General features: G+C 39.7%; 1 protein-coding gene across 1 annotated transcript in view; it reads left to right on the top strand.

Moving 5' to 3' along the window:
• iars1 (isoleucyl-tRNA synthetase 1) overlaps nt 1-22,524 on the top strand; it is a 157,503-nt gene that overhangs the window by 98,848 nt on the left and 36,131 nt on the right. Inside the window, exon 30 of the mRNA XM_084100950.1 lies at nt 5,691-5,811. Coding sequence (XP_083957076.1) covers nt 5,691-5,811 — 121 coding nt within the window. The remainder of the gene's footprint in view (nt 1-5,690; nt 5,812-22,524) is intronic.

Raw genomic sequence — 22,524 nt, 5'->3', positions numbered from 1 at the left:
ATCCTAGTAAAGCAATGTGTAATATGACAAAATACCATACAATGCATGAAGTTTTTCTGCCTCTGTTGTTAAATATGGTCTTACATGCCTAAAGTTGACCAAATTAAATGTAATAATATTGGCTACCATTTTAGCATGCTTTTGAAATGACAGCTGAGAATCTAAAATTACTCCTCTAAGTATTTAAAATCAGGAACGACATTCAGCTTTTCTCCTTTAACAAATACATCAGGATGAGGAATCACTGTACATCTTTGTGAAAAGAACATTCAAACAGTTTTGCTTATATATTTATATGTAAATATGAATTACTTAATCAATATTTGACCCCATGAATCACCCGTAGTTAAAGCTAGGGTTGCCAGGTCCGTGGTTTTCCCCTACATCAAAAATGAATTGTAATTATCTTACTTCTGATAAGAAACAAAGTCTCAGCTTTCAAATTGTTCATTATAATAATTGCTTTTATTGACCAATAGGGATTATTGGCCCATACATTGGTGCATCCCTAATCAGCCTGATTGATATTCAAAATGATAAGCAATGCTGCATTGTTCACAGTTTGTAAATCTGCAGTCCGAGTTGACGAATATGAACTATTGATTCCTGCTGATATTGATAATTAACTTACATGCGGCTTAGTGGACAGTCTCATGTAGTCCTTTCAGTGTGTTCAAGCGCAGCTTTTTAACCGAGATGCAGTGAACTTTCTTTAACTTTCGTCGCTTTATTTGACATCGACTTGGTGCGTCACGGCCTTTAAACGCAAAAGGAAATATTTTGAAAATTGTGTGATTTTGTCCATGTTATTAAAGCCATTGAGATTTAAAACAACTCTATCTTTCATTGTATGGACAAAAAAAAAAAAAAAATTAAGACAATTGTTAGATATATTGTCGCACAGCTCTCTATATAAAGTTGGATATATAGTACATCCTACTTTATCTGCATGCATACAGTAGACTCAAGTAAATCAGTATTTACTGTATATAGATATACAAACTGCTTGATTGTTTATATCAGCGGTGTCAGTGACCGAGAGCCAGAGGCTTTAAGATACTATAAACATTAACATCATGATTTTCTGTAAAGCTGCTTTAAAACGGTGTATTGTAAAAAGGTTTATACAAATACATTTAATGTGACCTGACAATTTTCTAAATATCTTTTGTGTTTAACTAAAGAAATAGACAGGTTTGATGTAAATTATTTTTGGGTGAGTTATCCCTATAGCACATATAACACAGAAGTGCTGAAGAGCTGTGGTTTGACTAAGACATGAACATGTTATATAATGTTTGGGTAATGCTCATGTACGTAACGCTACAGCACTCACCATCGGGTCAGAACACTGAACTCAAACAGCACATGTAGTCTTCAGCGCGCTAGACATGCTTGTGTCTCTGTGAACATGAATACGCTCTAGAACTCTTTATAGATCAAAAATGAATAAAGCATAATACATGAGATGATGCAGACGCAAGTAACAGAATAATAATGGGTTTGCATGAAACGGGAACATTTGCGTCACCACTAATAGAAATACACATGAAGACTGTCATGTACAGGAAGAGAAGAACTAATGAACTATTAATGGTGTATAAACTCACATTATCATCACGAGTCTATGCGCATATTTTCATTGCATTCCCAGAGTCTTTCTCCAAATGTTCCACAAAACAAACACATGGTGAACTGTGGAAGGAAATAATGATGAAATCAAATCAACACAAGAGATTATAAAACAATTCTGTTCTAAGTACATTTTTGTCGTGTAAACATGCCCTAAATTGAATGTAAAATGCGCCCATATTATTATTATTATTATTATTATTATTATTATTAATTATATTATTATTATAGTATATTAAAATTAGTGCTGTCAATCGACTAAAATCGACGCATTTTTCTACTGTTAATCACACTTAACATTAGTTTTTAGTATTTTTTTAACATACGTTTGTATTGTTATATACACCCAACAATACTTGCATTCAAAACTGTAACTGCATTTTCTCTCAAAGACTATATCGTCGTTACCGGTGCGTAATGAATCTTGGGATAGGCTTCGACAGATCCTCGTTCTGTCCTTCATGACGTGGAGAACAGTTTTAGGCCACATTCGAAGGAGCCTGGGAATTGGGACAGTCTTTGTCGTGTCTTTGTGACGCAGTCAGGCCCGGGGTGGGGAATCGGGAGAATTCCCGGTGGGCCGCTTCACTTTTGGGCCGGTCGAGGATTTTTTTATTTTTTTTACATTTGTCACGTTAGTTACATCAGGCTACACACGTTCCGCATTCTGACACCGCAGCGCGCAGCCTCTGCATGGGTTGTACCATGAGAGGGAGTTCTCCCCTCCCCTCCCATAGAGTTGGTTGGGTCCATAGCCCGTCTTTTCCAAAACGTTTTCTCAGGTAGGCTACCGCGGCACCACCGGCGCCTACCGATAGCTGGGCCGGCCCTATGGCGGCAAATCAATGACAAAATTAATGGAGCGCACAACTGATGCTTGGCGCGCGCAGTAAATGACATTCGCGAGAGTATAACAGATCTACAAGCGAGGAAACGGGAACTCGCGAGCTCATTCAAACCAAGCGGCAACATTCTAATCTGAAAAATGAAGCCTACCCGGAAGTGCGAAAAACTGCAATACATCGAAACTCCGCTAGAGGGAGGTCCCAAAAGGGAGCAAATGTCCACAGACCCCATGTTAAAATGTCCGTTTTCACAGCATAAATTCATGCTTTTACAGGTTGGTCCCATGGACTTTTATTGTATTTTTCGATAGCTTCCGAGTGCCTGACAACTGTGAGGGGGTGAATTTTTTTCGAACTCGTTAGTTTAGATCGTATTTAGATATAAAATGTATGACAAATAAGGGCGTGGTTAACTTTGATTGACAGCTTGATTGACAGCTGATAATGAGCATAGGCTGCGCCAAGGAGAATGACAACATAAGAAGCGCCATTTTTTTAACACAGTTGAAATATAATACTACTGTTTCTGTATTATGAAATGTAGTTTTAAGAGTTTTTCAGGTGAGAATGGAGTTGTTTAAAGCTCAAATCTGTGGTTTATTTATAAAGATTTATGATAATTTTATCCAGGTTGTGAGATCCAGCGATGACCGGGCGCTCGGCGTCATGTACCCCGCCTGGAGCAGCCTTTCCTCGGCTAGTCCTTCTGGCGTTTGCCGCTGACTCTGGCGTCTCTGTAGTGGTTAAACATGAGATATAATTCGTCTTGTCTATATCTAACGGGCGATCTTTGGTCTCTTGAATCTATAATTTGTTCCCTGGCCAATCGTTTTGGCTGAGGGGAAGTTTCATAACTTTATAAGCTATTTAACTTTACCGTTGTATGGTTAGACTAGAGCGCTGACTTTGTATGTTTGACTGAATTGTTTGCTTTATTTGTATAGCTTCTTGTAACTTTACCTTTTACTTGTACTTTTATAATAGCTAATATTGATAAAAGTGAAATTTAACAAAAAGAGACTGAGTTGAGTTTTGTCATTTTAAATTTTAATACAACGAAGATGATCTGTAAAGTTGTTTACTGCAACATCTGTTGTTTAGTACAAATGCACATATTGCCTGGACCATATTAAAATGTTTAATATTTTTATATTATATTTAAAACGAAAAAAGGCAGGTTTGTGTTTTATATTTCGTTTTGTTATAAATAGGCAAACGTTATATGCAGTGAATATAATCAATACGCGTTGCCTGAACCACATTTGTGTGGCTATAATGTTTAAGATTTCTTTAAATGAAAACGAAAAGGGTTAGTGTGGTGTTTTATAACATATTTCGTTGCCTAAAATACACAGAGATAACCGGAGTAGCAGAGCGAGCTGAGTGACGCGCGATGCGTCCTTTACCCATATATGGATTGGCCAGAAGGGGGGCGGGGTTAGGATTTCCCCTCTTCAGAAAGTCTATGGGTGACGTCACAGACGCTTTGTCCATATTTTTTATAGTCTATGATTCACACCCTGCGCGCGCATGACATCTCCTCTGCAGGCAATACAAGCCCTCGCGCGCGCATGATCATTCCCCACGCTCTTGATCTCCTGCTTTTACTCGCTCGAACACTTTTATTTTTGGCAGTCGATGGGCGGGACTTACTGTTTTAATAACCTCAAATGTCATTAGGTATCACGTTTTTTTATTAAAAAAGCATTATTTTTGAATACAAATAAATCTGTAAACATTAAATATGCCTCTTTGTGGAAGAGTGGGATACATTTCAAATGCTTGCTTTCTTTCTTTCTTTCTGCTTTTGTTAATTTATCAACCTATCCTTGTGGAATAGTGTAACATTTTTTGTTAACTTCTCAGCTTAAGTGAATTATTATTTAACCTTTACATTATTTGTTGAACCATGTTATTAATAAAAACTACACAATGGTAAGAGCTGAACTGTTGCTTCATTTATCCAATTTGGAAAAAGTGCTAATTTGGAATTCCACCATGGAAAAAGAGGGCCAGTCTTGGGCTTGAAACTCCGGGCTGAAAAGTGGCCTCACTCCGGCCCTGGACGCAGTCGTCCTTCGAAGGATGCGGTCTTCTGTTGTGTAACAGCATCTCTAGAGAGTAGGGGTTTAACAACATATCGTGTCACAATATATCGCAATACAAAAATGCATCAATGTATATCATGGATAGTTCACCCAAAATAAAAATGTGTGAGAACAAATTCAAGTTTTCAGAGTTTTAGTGTCAGAACTACACTAAACTACTATATAATGTTGAATATAATGTATATTATACCATGGACTGGGTGAATACTCGATTCTGATTGGCTGCAGGGTGTCCGTTAAAAAGTGATAATGTACACCTTGGAACTGATGACAGTTTTAAATGATGCGCTGGCTCAAACTCACTGATCAACTGCTGCGGTCGGCTCGCTGTGGCCACGTTGCTTGGCAACGCCTGTATACTATTAAATAGTGTGCGCTCGACTTAATAAATAAAAACCCTCACGATTTTTACTCTAAAACACATTAAAGTATTATTAATTGATTAAATATGTCTTTCTTTCGTAAGTGACCATGGTATAAGCGGGTTAATGCCCTTCGAGGTGTCCATTATCAGGTATTAATGGACTTCGGCGGAGGCAACCGTCCTCCGCTGCGCGTCGGTCGGTTCACGCCTCGCCGTCGTCCATTAAAACCTGATAATGGACACCTCGTCGGGCATTAACCCTTACATAATGCAATGGGGGAATATGTGTGTGTCCTGATAATGCCAGATGTCTGATGTTCCCAGTAAAAGTGTCCTACATTATTATAAATATATCTAGTCAGTGACAGTGAAAGCATATTCATCTACAATAATCCTGTATTTTCAGCTTCAGAATCATGAATATTGTTATTCTGGCGTCTCTATTGTCCTGTGCTTTGGGTTTCAGCACCAAGTCCAAGACTATTCATTTACACACACAATGTAACACCAAATTTAGCATTTTAATCAACAGTTAATTTTTTTGTAAACCTTTTATCATATGTCTTGGAGTATCGCATTAATATCGTATCATGAGTTCAGTATCGCAATATGTATCGAATCGTGACATGAGGGTATCGTTACACCCCTACTAGAAAGGTGCTTTGGTGGGACTGGATCAGGGTTGATTTGTGTTTGTGTTTGTGTGTGTGTGTGTGTGTGTGTGTGTGTGTTGTATGACAGTTGAAAGGCTCGGATCTGGAGTTGACTATCGTGAGAGGATCTGGAGTCTCCAGAGTGTCTCTGAACTCTTCAGTCTGTGCTCACGTCAACCTGAGAGTCATGCTCAAGGACAAGCAGCAAGGTACTCCTCATCCATCACACAATCACACAATCACAACTGTACTCCTCATCCATCACACAATCACACAATCACAACTGTACTCCTCATCCATCACACAATCACACAATCACAACTGTACACCTCATTCATCACACAATCACAACTGTACTCCTCATTCATCACACAATCACAACTGTACTCCTCATTCATCACACAATCACAACTGTACTCCTCATCCATCACACAATCACACAATCACAACTGTACTCCTCATTCATCACACAATCACAACTGTACTCCTCATTCATCACACAATCACAACTGTACTCCTCATTCATCACACAATCACAACTGTACACCTCATTCATCACACAATCACAACTGTACTCCTCATCCATCACACAATCACACAATCACAACTGTACTCCTCAGTCATCACACAATCACAACTGTACTCCTCATCCATCACACATGTACTCCTCATCCATCACACAATCACAACTGTACACCTCATTCATCACACAATCACAACTGTACTCCTCATCCATCACACAATCACACAATCACAACTGTACACCTCAGTCATCACACAATCACAACTGTACTCCTCATCCATCACACAATCACACAATCACAACTGTACTCCTCATCCATCACACAATCACAACTGTACACCTCATCCATCACACAATCACACAATCACAACTGTACACCTCATTCATCACACAATCACAACTGTACTCCTCATTCATCACACAATCACAACTGTACTCCTCATCCATCACACAATCACACAATCACAACTGTACACCTCAGTCATCACACAATCACAACTGTACTCCTCATTCATCACACAATCACAACTGTACTCCTCATTCATCACACAATCACAACTGTACTCCTCATTCATCACACAATCACAACTGTACTCCTCATCCATCACACAATCACAACTGTACACCTCAGTCATCACACAATCACAACTGTACACCTCATTCATCACACAATCACAACTGTACTCCTCATTCATCACACAATCACAACTGTACTCCTCATCCATCACACAATCACACAATCACAACTGTACACCTCATTCATCACACAATCACAACTGTACTCCTCATCCATCACACAATCACACAATCACAACTGTACTCCTCATCCATCACACAATCACAACTGTACTCCTCATCCATCACACAATCACACAATCACAACTGTACACCTCAGTCATCACACAATCACAACTGTACACCTCATTCATCACACAATCACAACTGTACTCCTCATTCATCACACAATCACAACTGTACTCCTCATCCATCACACAATCACACAATCACAACTGTACACCTCAGTCATCACACAATCACAACTGTACACCTCATTCATCACACAATCACAACTGTACTCCTCATTCATCACACAATCACAACTGTACTCCTCATTCATCACACAATCACAACTGTACTCCTCATTCATCACACAATCACAACTGTACTCCTCATCCATCACACAATCACAACTGTACACCTCAGTCATCACACAATCACAACTGTACTCCTCATCCATCACACAATCACACAATCACAACTGTACACCTCAGTCATCACACAATCACAACTGTACACCTCATCCATCACACAATCACACAATCACAACTGTACTCCTCATCCATCACACAATCACAACTGTACACCTCATCCATCACACAATCACACAATCACAACTGTACACCTCATTCATCACACAATCACAACTGTACTCCTCATCCATCACACAATCACACAATCACAACTGTACACCTCAGTCATCACACAATCACAACTGTACTCCTCATTCATCACACAATCACAACTGTACTCCTCATTCATCACACAATCACAACTGTACTCCTCATTCATCACACAATCACAACTGTACTCCTCATCCATCACACAATCACAACTGTACACCTCATCCATCACACAATCACACAATCACAACTGTACTCCTCATTCATCACACAATCACAACTGTACTCCTCATCCATCACACAATCACACAATCACAACTGTACACCTCAGTCATCACACAATCACAACTGTACTCCTCATTCATCACACAATCACAACTGTACTCCTCATTCATCACACAATCACAACTGTACTCCTCATTCATCACACAATCACAACTGTACTCCTCATTCATCACACAATCACAACTGTACTCCTCATCCATCACACAATCACAACTGTACACCTCAGTCATCACACAATCACAACTGTACACCTCATTCATCACACAATCACAACTGTACTCCTCATTCATCACACAATCACAACTGTACTCCTCATCCATCACACAATCACAACTGTACACCTCATTCATCACACAATCACAACTGTACTCCTCATTCATCACACAATCACAACTGTACTCCTCATCCATCACACAATCACACAATCACAACTGTACACCTCATTCATCACACAATCACAACTGTACTCCTCATCCATCACACAATCACAACTGTACTCCTCATCCATCACACAATCACACAATCACAACTGTACACCTCAGTCATCACACAATCACAACTGTACACCTCATTCATCACACAATCACAACTGTACTCCTCATTCATCACACAATCACAACTGTACTCCTCATCCATCACACAATCACACAATCACAACTGTACACCTCAGTCATCACACAATCACAACTGTACACCTCATTCATCACACAATCACAACTGTACTCCTCATTCATCACACAATCACAACTGTACTCCTCATTCATCACACAATCACAACTGTACTCCTCATTCATCACACAATCACAACTGTACTCCTCATCCATCACACAATCACAACTGTACACCTCAGTCATCACACAATCACAACTGTACTCCTCATCCATCACACAATCACACAATCACAACTGTACACCTCAGTCATCACACAATCACAACTGTACACCTCATCCATCACACAATCACAACTGTACACCTCAGTCATCACACAATCACAACTGTACACCTCATCCATCACACAATCACACAATCACAACTGTACACCTCAGTCATCACACAATCACAACTGTACTCCTCAGTCATCACACAATCACACAATCACAACTGTACTCCTCAGTCATCACACAATCACAACTGTACACCTCAGTCACCACACAATCACAGCTGTACACCTCATTCATCACACAATCACAACTGTACTCCTCAGTCATCACACAATCACAACTGTACTCCTCATCATCACAACTGTACTCCTCAGTCATCACACAATCACACAATCACAACTGTACACCTCAGTCATCACACAATCACAACTGTACTCCTCAGTCATCACACAATCACAACTGTACTCCTCAGTCATCACACAATCACAACTGTACTCCTCAGTCATCACACAATCACACAATCACAACTGTACACCTCAGTCATCACACAATCACAACTGTACTCCTCAGTCATCACACAATCACAACTGTACTCCTCATTCATCACACAATCACAACTGTACACCTCAGTCATCACACAATCACAACTGTACTCCTCATTCATCACAATCACAACTGTACTCCTCATCCATCACACAATCACACAATCACAACTGTACACCTCAGTCATCACACAATCACAACTGTACACCTCAGTCATCACACAATCACAACTGTACTCCTCATTCATCACACAATCACAACTGTACTCCTCATTCATCACACAATCACAACTGTACTCCTCATTCATCACACAATCACAACTGTACTCCTCATCCATCACACAATCACAACTGTACACCTCAGTCATCACACAATCACAACTGTACTCCTCATCCATCACACAATCACACAATCACAACTGTACACCTCAGTCATCACACAATCACAACTGTACACCTCATCCATCACACAATCACACAATCACAACTGTACTCCTCATCCATCACACAATCACAACTGTACACCTCATCCATCACACAATCACACAATCACAACTGTACACCTCATTCATCACACAATCACAACTGTACTCCTCATCCATCACACAATCACACAATCACAACTGTACACCTCAGTCATCACACAATCACAACTGTACTCCTCATTCATCACACAATCACAACTGTACTCCTCATTCATCACACAATCACAACTGTACTCCTCATTCATCACACAATCACAACTGTACTCCTCATCCATCACACAATCACAACTGTACACCTCATCCATCACACAATCACACAATCACAACTGTACTCCTCATTCATCACACAATCACAACTGTACTCCTCATCCATCACACAATCACACAATCACAACTGTACACCTCAGTCATCACACAATCACAACTGTACTCCTCATTCATCACACAATCACAACTGTACTCCTCAGTCATCACACAATCACAACTGTACACCTCAGTCACCACACAATCACAGCTGTACACCTCATTCATCACACAATCACAACTGTACTCCTCAGTCATCACACAATCACAACTGTACTCCTCATCATCACAACTGTACTCCTCAGTCATCACACAATCACACAATCACAACTGTACACCTCAGTCATCACACAATCACAACTGTACTCCTCAGTCATCACACAATCACAACTGTACTCCTCAGTCATCACACAATCACAACTGTACTCCTCAGTCATCACACAATCACACAATCACAACTGTACACCTCAGTCATCACACAATCACAACTGTACTCCTCAGTCATCACACAATCACAACTGTACTCCTCATTCATCACACAATCACAACTGTACACCTCAGTCATCACACAATCACAACTGTACTCCTCATTCATCACAATCACAACTGTACTCCTCATCCATCACACAATCACACAATCACAACTGTACACCTCAGTCATCACACAATCACAACTGTACACCTCAGTCATCACACAATCACAACTGTACACCTCAGTCATCACACAATCACAACTGTACTCCTCATTCATCACACAATCACAACTGTACACCTCAGTCATCACACAATCACAACTGTACACCTCAGTCATCACACAATCACAACTGTACACCTCAGTCATCACACAATCACAACTGTACTCCTCATTCATCACACAATCACAACTGTACACCTCAGTCATCACACAATCACAACTGTACTCCTCATTCATCACACAATCACAACTGTACTCCTCATTCAAGTCAAGACAAGTCAAGTCAAGTTTATTTATATAGCGCTTTTCACAATACAGATTGTATCAAAGCAGCTTCACAGTATTAAATTAAAATAATACATCAATGCTTGTTTCTAGTGGAAAATGTCCACGTTTGGTATTGCTGATCAATAGTATTGTTGATTGATTAATTAAATTAAATATCCCAAATATCCCCAACTGAGCAAGCCAAAGGCAACAGTGGCACGGAACCGAAAAACTCCATCAGGTGACCTAATGGAGAAAAAAAAACCTTGGGAGAACCCAGGCTCAGTCGGGGCCAGTTCTCCTCTGGCGTTTATGAACTAGAGGTTGGATTTAACTGTAAGATTAAAAGTATTATATGAATGCCTGGCTGAAGAGATGCGTCTTTAATCTAGTTTTAACCTGGGAGAGCGAGTCTGAGCAACGAACAGTATCAGGAAGACTATTCCAGAGTTTTGGAGCTAAATGTGAAAATGCTCTCCCTCCTTTGGTGGATCTGGATATCCTAGGTATGACCAAAAGCCTCGAATTTAGTGATCTTAAAGAGCGCGATGGATTATAGGGTGATAGAAGATCCGTTAAATACCCAGGAGCTAAGCCGTTTAGGGCTTTATAAGTCAGTAGCAATACCTTGTGATTAATACGGAACTTTATAGGTAACCAATGTAGTGATGATAAAATTGGTGTTATATGATCATATTTTCTTGATCTAGTAAGAACTCTAGCGGCGGCATTTTGGACTAACTGTAGCTTGTTTAATGAGGATGCAGGACAACCGGCTAATAAAGCATTACAGTAATCTAGTCTCGAGGTCATGAATGCATGAACTAATTTTTCTGCATCAGAAACTGATAGCATGTTACGTAGCTTAGCAATGTTTCTAAGGTGGAAAAAGGCTGTTCTTGTAACATATGAAATATGATTTTCGAAAGACAGGTTGCAGTCTAGTATAACACCCAGGTCTTTTACTGTAGAGGATAAAGTAACAGGACATCCTACTATGTTAAAGTTGTAGTGTGAGAGGTTTTGTGGGCGGTTTTTTGAACCGATGATTAGTACCTCTGTCTTGTCTGGATTTAATAAAAGAAAATTGTGCGTCATCCAATCTTTTATATCTTTAACACACTCTGTCAAATTGGATAATTTAGTGTTTTCATCTGGCCGTGATGAAATATATATTTGAGTGTCATCAGCATAACAATGGAAACTAATTACATGTTTCCTTATAATATTTCCAAGTGGAATCATATATATTGAGAATAACAGAGGGCCTAACACAGATCCCTGCGGCACTCCACAGTTTACTGGAGTTATGATTGATTTTTCTCCATTTAAATAGACAAAATGGTAGCGGTCAGATAAATATGATCTAAACCAGCTTAATGCTTGTCCTTGAACACCAGTATAATTTTGTAGACGTATCGATATATCTATAGTATCGAACGCAGCACTAAGATCAAGTAAAACTAGTATTGAGATACAGCCTTGGTCAGAAGCTAAGAGTAAATCATTTGTGATTTTAACGAGCGCAGTTTCAGAGCTATGATGCGGCCTGAATCCAGACTGAAACTTTTCATAGATGTCATTTTCTTGCAAGAAAGAGCCCAGTTGAGCGGACACCACTTTTTCTAGTATTTTAGACATAAAAGGAAGATTTGAAATGGGTCTATAATTTGCTAGATTATGCAGGTCTAATTGTGGTTTCTTAATGAGAGGTTTTATAACTGCCAGTTTAAATGTTCTTGGAACATGACCTAAAGATAAAGATGAGTTAATAATATTGAGGAGAGGCTCTTCCACTACAGGTAACACTTCCTTCAGTAGTTTAGTTGGTATAGGATCTAATAAACATGTTGTTGTTTTAGATGAAGTGATAAGTTTATTTAACTCTTTTTGTTCTATAGTTGTAAAGCACTGTAGTTGTTCTTGCGGGGTGATAATTGAGGCTGAATTATAAGGCGCGATTGAGGATTGAAGGTTTACAATTGTGGTTCTGATGTTTTCTATTTTCTCAGTGAAGAACTTGATGAAATCATTACTACTAAACTGTAACGGGATATTTTGTTCGGGTGACGTCTGTTTATTTGTTAGTCTAGCCACGGTGTTAAATAAAAACCTAGGATTGTTTTGGTTGTTTTCTATTAGTTTGCGGAGGTGCTCAGCCCTGGCCGCTTTTAGGGCCTTTTTATAACGTGACATACTGTCTTTCCATGCGATTCTAAAGACCATTCATCACACAATCACAACTGTACTCCTCATCCATCACACAATCACAACTGTACACCTAAGTCATCACACAATCACAGCTGTACACCTCAGTCATCACACAATCACAACTGTACTCCTCAGCCATCACACAATCACAACTGTACTCCTCATCCATCACACAATCACAACTGTACACCTAAGTCATCACACAATCACAGCTGTACACCTCAGTCATCACACAATCACAGCTGTACACCTCAGTCATCACACAATCACAACTGTACTCCTCAGTCATCACACAATCACAACTGTACTCCTCAGCCATCACACAATCACACACAATCACAACTGTACACCTCAGTCATCACACAATCACAACTGTACACCTAAGTCATCACACAATCACACACAATCACAACTGTACACCTAAGTCATCACACAATCACAGCTGTACACCTCAGTCATCACACAATCACAACTGTACTTCTCATTCATCACACAATCACAACTGTACTCCTCATTCATCACACAATCACAACTGTACTCCTCAGTCATCACACAATCACAGCTGTACTCCTCAGTCATCACACAATCACAACTGTACTCCTCAGCCATCACACAATCACACACAATCACAACTGTACACCTCAGTCATCACACAATCACAACTGTACACCTAAGTCATCACACAATCACACACAATCACAACTGTACACCTAAGTCATCACACAATCACAGCTGTACACCTCAGTCATCACACAATCACAACTGTACTCCTCATTCATCACACAATCACAACTGTACTCCTCAGTCATCACACAATCACAACTGTACTCCTCAGTCATCACACAATCACAACTGTACTCCTCAGCCATCACACAATCACACACAATCACAACTGTACACCTCAGTCATCACACAATCACAACTGTACACCTAAGTCATCACACAATCACACACAATCACAACTGTACACCTAAGTCATCACACAATCACAGCTGTACTTCTCATTCATCACACAATCACAACTGTACTCCTCATTCATCACACAATCACAACTGTACACCTAAGTCATCACACAATCACACACAATCACAACTGTACACCTAAGTCATCACACAATCACAGCTGTACACCTCAGTCATCACACAATCACAACTGTACTTCTCATTCATCACACAATCACAACTGTACTCCTCATTCATCACACAATCACAACTGTACTCCTCAGTCATCACACAATCACAACTGTACTCCTCAGTCATCACACAATCACAACTGTACTCCTCATCCATCACACAATTACACAATCACAACTCTACACCACATTCATCACACAATCACAACTGTACACCTCATTCATCACACAATCACAACTGTACTCCTCATTCATCACACAATCACACAATCACAACTGTACACCTCATCCATCACACAATCACAACTGTACTCATCCATCACACAATCACACAATCACAACTCTACACCACATTCATCACACAATCACAACTGTACACCTCATTCATCACACAATCACAACTTTACTCCTCATTCATCACACAATCACAACTGTACAACTCATTCATCACACAATCACAACTGTACACCTCAGTCATCACACAATCACAACTGTACTCCTCATCATCACACAATCACAACTGTACACCTCATTCATCACACAATCACAACTGTACTCCTCATTCATCACACAATCACAACTGTACTCCTCATTCATCACACAATTACACAATCACAATTGTACTCCTCAGTCATCACACAATCACAACTGTACTCCTCATTCATCACACAATTACAACTGTACACCTCATTCATCACACAATCACAACTGTACTCCTCATTCATCACACAATCACAGCTGTACACCTCAGTCATCACACAATCACAACTGTACTCCTCATTCATCACACAATCACAACTGTACACCTCATTCATCACACAATTACAACTGTACTCCTCATTCATCACACAATCACAACTGTACTCCTCATTCATCACAATCACAACTGTACTCCTCATTCATCACACAATTACAACTGTACTCCTCATTCATCACACAATCACAACTGTACTCCTCATTCATCACACAATTACAACTGTACTCATTCATCACACAATCACAACTGTACTCCTCATTCATCACACAATTACAACTGTACACCTCAGTCATCACACAATTACAACTGTACACCTCATTCATCACACAATCACAACTGTACTCATTCATCACACAATCACAACTGTACTCCTCATTCATCACACAATTACAACTGTACACCTCAGTCATCACACAATCACAACTGTACTCCTCATTCATCACACAATTACAACTGTACTCCTCAGTCATCACACAATCACAACTGTACTCCTCATTCATCACACAATTACAACTGTACACCTCATTCATCACACAATTACAACTGTACACCTCAGTCATCACACAATTACAACTGTACACCTCATTCATCACACAATTACAACTGTACACCTCATTCATCACACAATCACAACTGTACACCTCATTCATCACACAATTACAACTGTACACCTCAGTCATCACACAATTACAACTGTACACCTCATTCATCACACAATTACAACTGTACTCATTCATCACACAATCACAACTGTACTCCTCATTCATCACACAATTACAACTGTACACCTCATTCATCACACAATCACAACTGTACTCCTCAGTCATCACACAATTACAACTGTACACCTCATTCATCACACAATTACAACTGTACACCTCATTCATCACACAATCACAACTGTACACCTCATTCATCACACAATTACAACTGTACACCTCATTCATCACACAATTACAACTGTACACCTCATTCATCACACAATCACAACTGTACACCTCATTCATCACACAATTACAACTGTACACCTCAGTCATCACACAATTACAACTGTACACCTCATTCATCACACAATTACAACTGTACTCATTCATCACACAATCACAACTGTACTCCTCATTCATCACACAATTACAACTGTACACCTCATTCATCACACAATCACAACTGTACTCCTCATTCATCACACAATCACAGCTGTACACCTCAGTCATCACACAATCACAACTGTACTCCTCATTCATCACACAATCACAACTGTACTCCTCAGTCATCACACAATCACAACTGTACTCCTCATTCATCACACAATTACAACTGTACTCATTCATCACACAATCACAACTGTACTCCTCATTCATCACACAATTACAACTGTACACCTCATTCATCACACAATCACAACTGTACTCCTCATCCATCACACAATCACACAATCACAACTCTACACCACATTCATCACACAATCACAACTGTACACCTCATTCATCACACAATCACAACTTTACTCCTCATTCATCACACAATCACAACTGTACAACTCATTCATCACACAATCACAACTGTACTCCTCAGTCATCACACAATCACAACTGTACTCCTCATCATCACACAATCACAACTGTACACCTCATTCATCACACAATCACAACTGTACAACTCATTCATCACACAATCACAACTGTACACCTCATTCATCACACAATCACAACTGTACACCTCATTCATCACACAATCACAACTGTACACCTCATTCATCACACAATCACAACTGTACACCTCATTCATCACACAATTACAACTGTACACCTCATTCATCACACAATTACAACTGTACACCTCATTCATCACACAATCACAACTGTACACCTCATTCATCACACAATTACAACTGTACACCTCAGTCATCACACAATTACAACTGTACACCTCATTCATCACACAATTACAACTGTACTCATTCATCACACAATCACAACTGTACTCCTCATTCATCACACAATTACAACTGTACACCTCATTCATCACACAATCACAACTGTACTCCTCATTCATCACACAATCACAGCTGTACACCTCAGTCATCACACAATCACAACTGTACTCCTCATTCATCACACAATCACAACTGTACTCCTCAGTCATCACACAATCACAACTGTACTCCTCATTCATCACACAATTACAACTGTACTCATTCATCACACAATCACAACTGTACTCCTCATTCATCACACAATTACAACTGTACACCTCATTCATCACACAATCACAACTGTACTCCTCATCCATCACACAATCACACAATCACAACTCTACACCACATTCATCACACAATCACAACTGTACACCTCATTCATCACACAATCACAACTTTACTCCTCATTCATCACACAATCACAACTGTACAACTCATTCATCACACAATCACAACTGTACTCCTCAGTCATCACACAATCACAACTGTACTCCTCATCATCACACAATCACAACTGTACACCTCATTCATCACACAATCACAACTGTACAACTCATTCATCACACAATCACAACTGTACACCTCATTCATCACACAATCACAACTGTACACCTCATTCATCACACAATCACAACTGTACACCTCATTCATCACACAATCACAACTGTACAACTCATTCATCACACAATCACAACTGTACTCCTCAGTCATCACACAATCACAACTGTACTCCTCATTCATCACACAATTACACAATCACAACTGTACTCCTCAGTCATCACACAATCACAACTGTACTCCTCATTCATCACACAATTACAACTGTACACCTCATTCATCACACAATTACACAATCACAACTGTACTCCTCAGTCATCACACAATCACAACTGTACTCCTCATTCATCACACAATTACAACTGTACACCTCATTCATCACACAATCACAACTGTACTCCTCATCCATCACACAATTACACAATCACAACTGTACACCACATTCATCACACAATTACACAATCACAACTGTACTCCACATTCATCACACAATCACAACTGTACTCCTCATTCATCACACAATTACACAATCACAACTGTACACCACATTCATCACACAATTACACAATCACAACTGTACTCCACATTCATCACACAATCACAACTGTACTCCTCATCCATCACACAATCACAACTGTACTCCTCAGTCATCACACAATCACAACTGTACTCCTCATCCATCACACAATTACACAATCACAACTGTACTCCTCATTCATCACACAATCACAACTGTACACCTCATCCATCACACAATCACAACTGTACTCCTCATCCATCACACAATCACAACTGTACTCCTCATTCATCACACAATCACAACTGTACTCCTCAGTCATCACACAATCACAACTGTACTCCTCATCCATCACACAATTACACAATCACAACTGTACTCCTCATTCATCACACAATCACAACTGTACACCTCATCCATCACACAATCACAACTGTACTCCTCATTCATCACACAATCACACAATCACAACTGTACACCTCATCCATCACACAATCACAACTGTACTCCTCATCCATCACACAATCACACAATCACAACTGTACTCCTCATTCATCACACAATCACAACTGTACACCTCAGTCATCACACAATCACAACTGTACAACTCATTCATCACACAATCACAACTGTACTCCTCATCCATCACACAATCACAACTGTACTCCTCATCCATCACACAATCACAACTGTACTCCTCATTCATCACACAATCACAACTGTACTCCTCATCCATCACACAATCACAACTGTACTCCTCATCCATCACACAATCACAACTGTACTCCTCATTCATCACACAATCACAACTGTACTCCTCAGTCATCACACAATCACAACTGTACTCCTCATTCATCACACAATCACAACTGTACTCCTCATCCATCACACAATCACAACTGTACTCCTCATTCATCACACAATCACAACTGTACACCTCATCCATCACACAATCACAACTGTACACCTCAGTCATCACACAATCACAACTGTACAACTCATTCATCACACAATCACAACTGTACTCCTCAGTCATCACACAATCACAACTGTACTCCTCAGTCATCACACAATCACAACTGTACTCCTCAGTCATCACACAATCACAACTGTACTCCTCATCCATCACACAATTACACAATCACAACTCTACACCACATTCATCACACAATCACAACTGTACACCTCATCCATCACACAATCACAACTGTACTCCTCATCCATCACACAATCACAACTCTACACCACATTCATCACACAATCACAACTTTACTCCTCATTCATCACACAATCACAACTGTACAACTCATTCATCACACAATCACAACTGTACACCTCAGTCATCACACAATCACAACTGTACACCTCAGTCATCACACAATCACAACTGTACTCCTCATCATCACACAATCACACAATCACAACTGTACACCTCATTCATCACACAATCACAACTGTACACCTCATTCATCACACAATCACAACTGTACAACTCATTCATCACACAATCACAACTGTACTCCTCAGTCATCACACAATCACAACTGTACTCCTCATTCATCACACAATTACACAATCACAACTGTACTCCTCAGTCATCACACAATCACAACTGTACTCCTCATTCATCACACAATTACAACTGTACACCTCATTCATCACACAATCACACAATCACAACTGTACTCCTCATTCATCACACAATCACAACTGTACACCTCATTCATCACAATCACAACTGTACTCCTCATCATCACACAATCACACAATCACAACTGTACTCCTCATTCATCACAATCACAACTGTACTCCTCATCATCACACAATCACACAATCACAACTGTACACCTCATTCATCACAATCACAACTGTACTCCTCATCATCACACAATCACACAATCACAACTGTACACCTCATTCATCACAATCACAACTGTACTCCTCATCATCACACAATCACACAATCACAACTGTACAACTCATTCATCACAATCACAACTGTACTCCTCATCATCACACAATCACACAATCACAACTGTACTCCTCATTCATCACACAATCACAACTGTACACCTCAGTCATCACACAATCACAACTGTACTCCTCATCCATCACACAATCACACAATCACAACTGTACTCCTCATTCATCACACAATCACAACTGTACACCTCAGTCATCACACAATCACAACTGTACAACTCCTCATCACACAATCACAACTGTACTCCTCATTCATCACACAATCACACAATCACAACTGTACTCCTCAGTCATCACACAATCACAATTGTACAACTCCTCATCACACAATCACAACTGTACTCCTCAGTCATCACACAATCACAACTGTACAACTCCTCATCACACAATCACAACTGTACTCCTCATTCATCACACAATCAGACAATCACAACTGTACTCCTCATTCATCACACAATCACACAATCACAACTGTACTCCTCAGTCATCACACAATCACAATTGTACACCTCAGTCATCACACAATCACAACAATCACAACAATCACAACTGTACAACTCCTCATCACACAATCACAACTGTACTCCTCATTCATCACACAATCACAACTGTACTCCTCAGTCATCACACAATCACAACAATCACAACAATCACAACTGTACAACTCCTCATCACACAATCACAACTGTACTCCTCATTCATCACACAATCACAACTGTACTCCTCATTCATCACACAATCACAACTGTACTCCTCAGTCATCACACAATCACAACTGTACAACTCCTCATCACACAATCACAACTGTACTCCTCAGTCATCACACAATCACAACAATCACAACTGTACTCCTCAGTCATCACACAATCACAACTGTACAACTCCTCATCACAACAATCACAACTGTACTCCTCATTCATCACACAATCACAACTGTACTCCTCAGTCATCACACAATCACAACTGTACACCTCATTCATCACACAATCACAACTGTACTCCTCAGTCATCACACAATCACAACTGTACTCCTCATTCATCACACAATTACACAATCACAACTGTACTCCTCAGTCATCACACAATCACAACTGTACTCCTCAGTCATCACACAATCACAACAATCACAACTGTACAACTCCTCATCACAACAATCACAACTGTACTCCTCATTCATCACACAATCACAACTGTACTCCTCAGTCATCACACAATCACAACTGTACTCCTCAGTCATCACACAATCACAACTGTACAACTCATTCATCACACAATCACAACTGTACAACTCCTCATCACACAATCACAACTATACACCTTTGTTTTACCAATGTTTGTTACATCAGTCATTCACGCTAGAGCTCGGCTAATGTGTGCATTGTTATTGATACAGTTTCAACATTTTCACCGCAATAAATTAGAAAAATACTCAGTAAATAAATATAAGTAAAATAATCAGTTTGTTGATGGACATGCACTTGTTAATGCTGATGGTGAGGAATTACAGTTGCAACATCTCATAATGTCCCTCAAACTGAGTAGTGTATCACTGAGAAACACTGAGTCCTGCTCGAGTCGTCCTTGCGATGGAGATTCGAGTTGAATAACTAACGTTAGTTCTTCCAATGTTTCATCATCGGACTCACTCTCGCATTGATATGGTCAAATCGACGTCATTGTTCGTTACTGTGTTTAGTTTACGGTGTAGGAAGCCTCAGGATAAGCAGAGCTGACGTTGTTATGGCAATGGGCGTTTTGGTTTTCGACGTGTGCTATACGGGTAAACCAATCACAACAGACTGAGCTGTCTGGCCAATCAGAGCAGAGTAGCTCGCAGAAAGGCGGGATTTAGAGAGAGCGATTCCTCTGACGAGTCGTTCGAGAATCATTGAAAAATGTGGTGATGTGCAAATGTATATTATGAGAAAATGAAACAGTTTTTGACCTTTGATGCATGTAAACCTGCATGTTGTAGGAGACTCCACAGCAACATTAGGAAACTTTAAAATAGTACTTTAATGTAATTAACCGTGAAGACTATCCAGTGTTATTTTACATTTGATTACTTTTTTCCGTTGGACCTACCTAAACTTAAGTGCAAATATTCTGAGATCTAAACATTATTGGTTCTAGCGTGTCAAACGCAGGCTGTAACATCGTGTTATTTAAACGATAGGATCTTATGTATGTGCGTTGATCAGTGTTAAAAGAAAATAAATGTCTAAATTAGATCGTTTGAATGATGAACTCACCTACCGATCTCTGAGTGTCTTTTAGAAGTCAAGATGGGCAAGTGACAGATGCTTGGCCGGGTTTGATGGCTCTTCATCAGTTTTATAAGCAAAGTAATTCCAAATTTCACTTCTACTGCCCTCTTTATTAATTAGCTTTGGGCGTGTTGAGAGA

This window comes from Abramis brama (genome assembly GCF_963993115.1).
Source record: "Abramis brama genome assembly, chromosome: 23".
Classification (NCBI taxonomy): Eukaryota; Metazoa; Chordata; class Actinopteri; order Cypriniformes; family Leuciscidae; genus Abramis; species Abramis brama.
The sequence above is the reverse complement of the archived record's forward strand: the minus strand, read 5'-3'. Positions and strand labels throughout refer to the sequence as shown.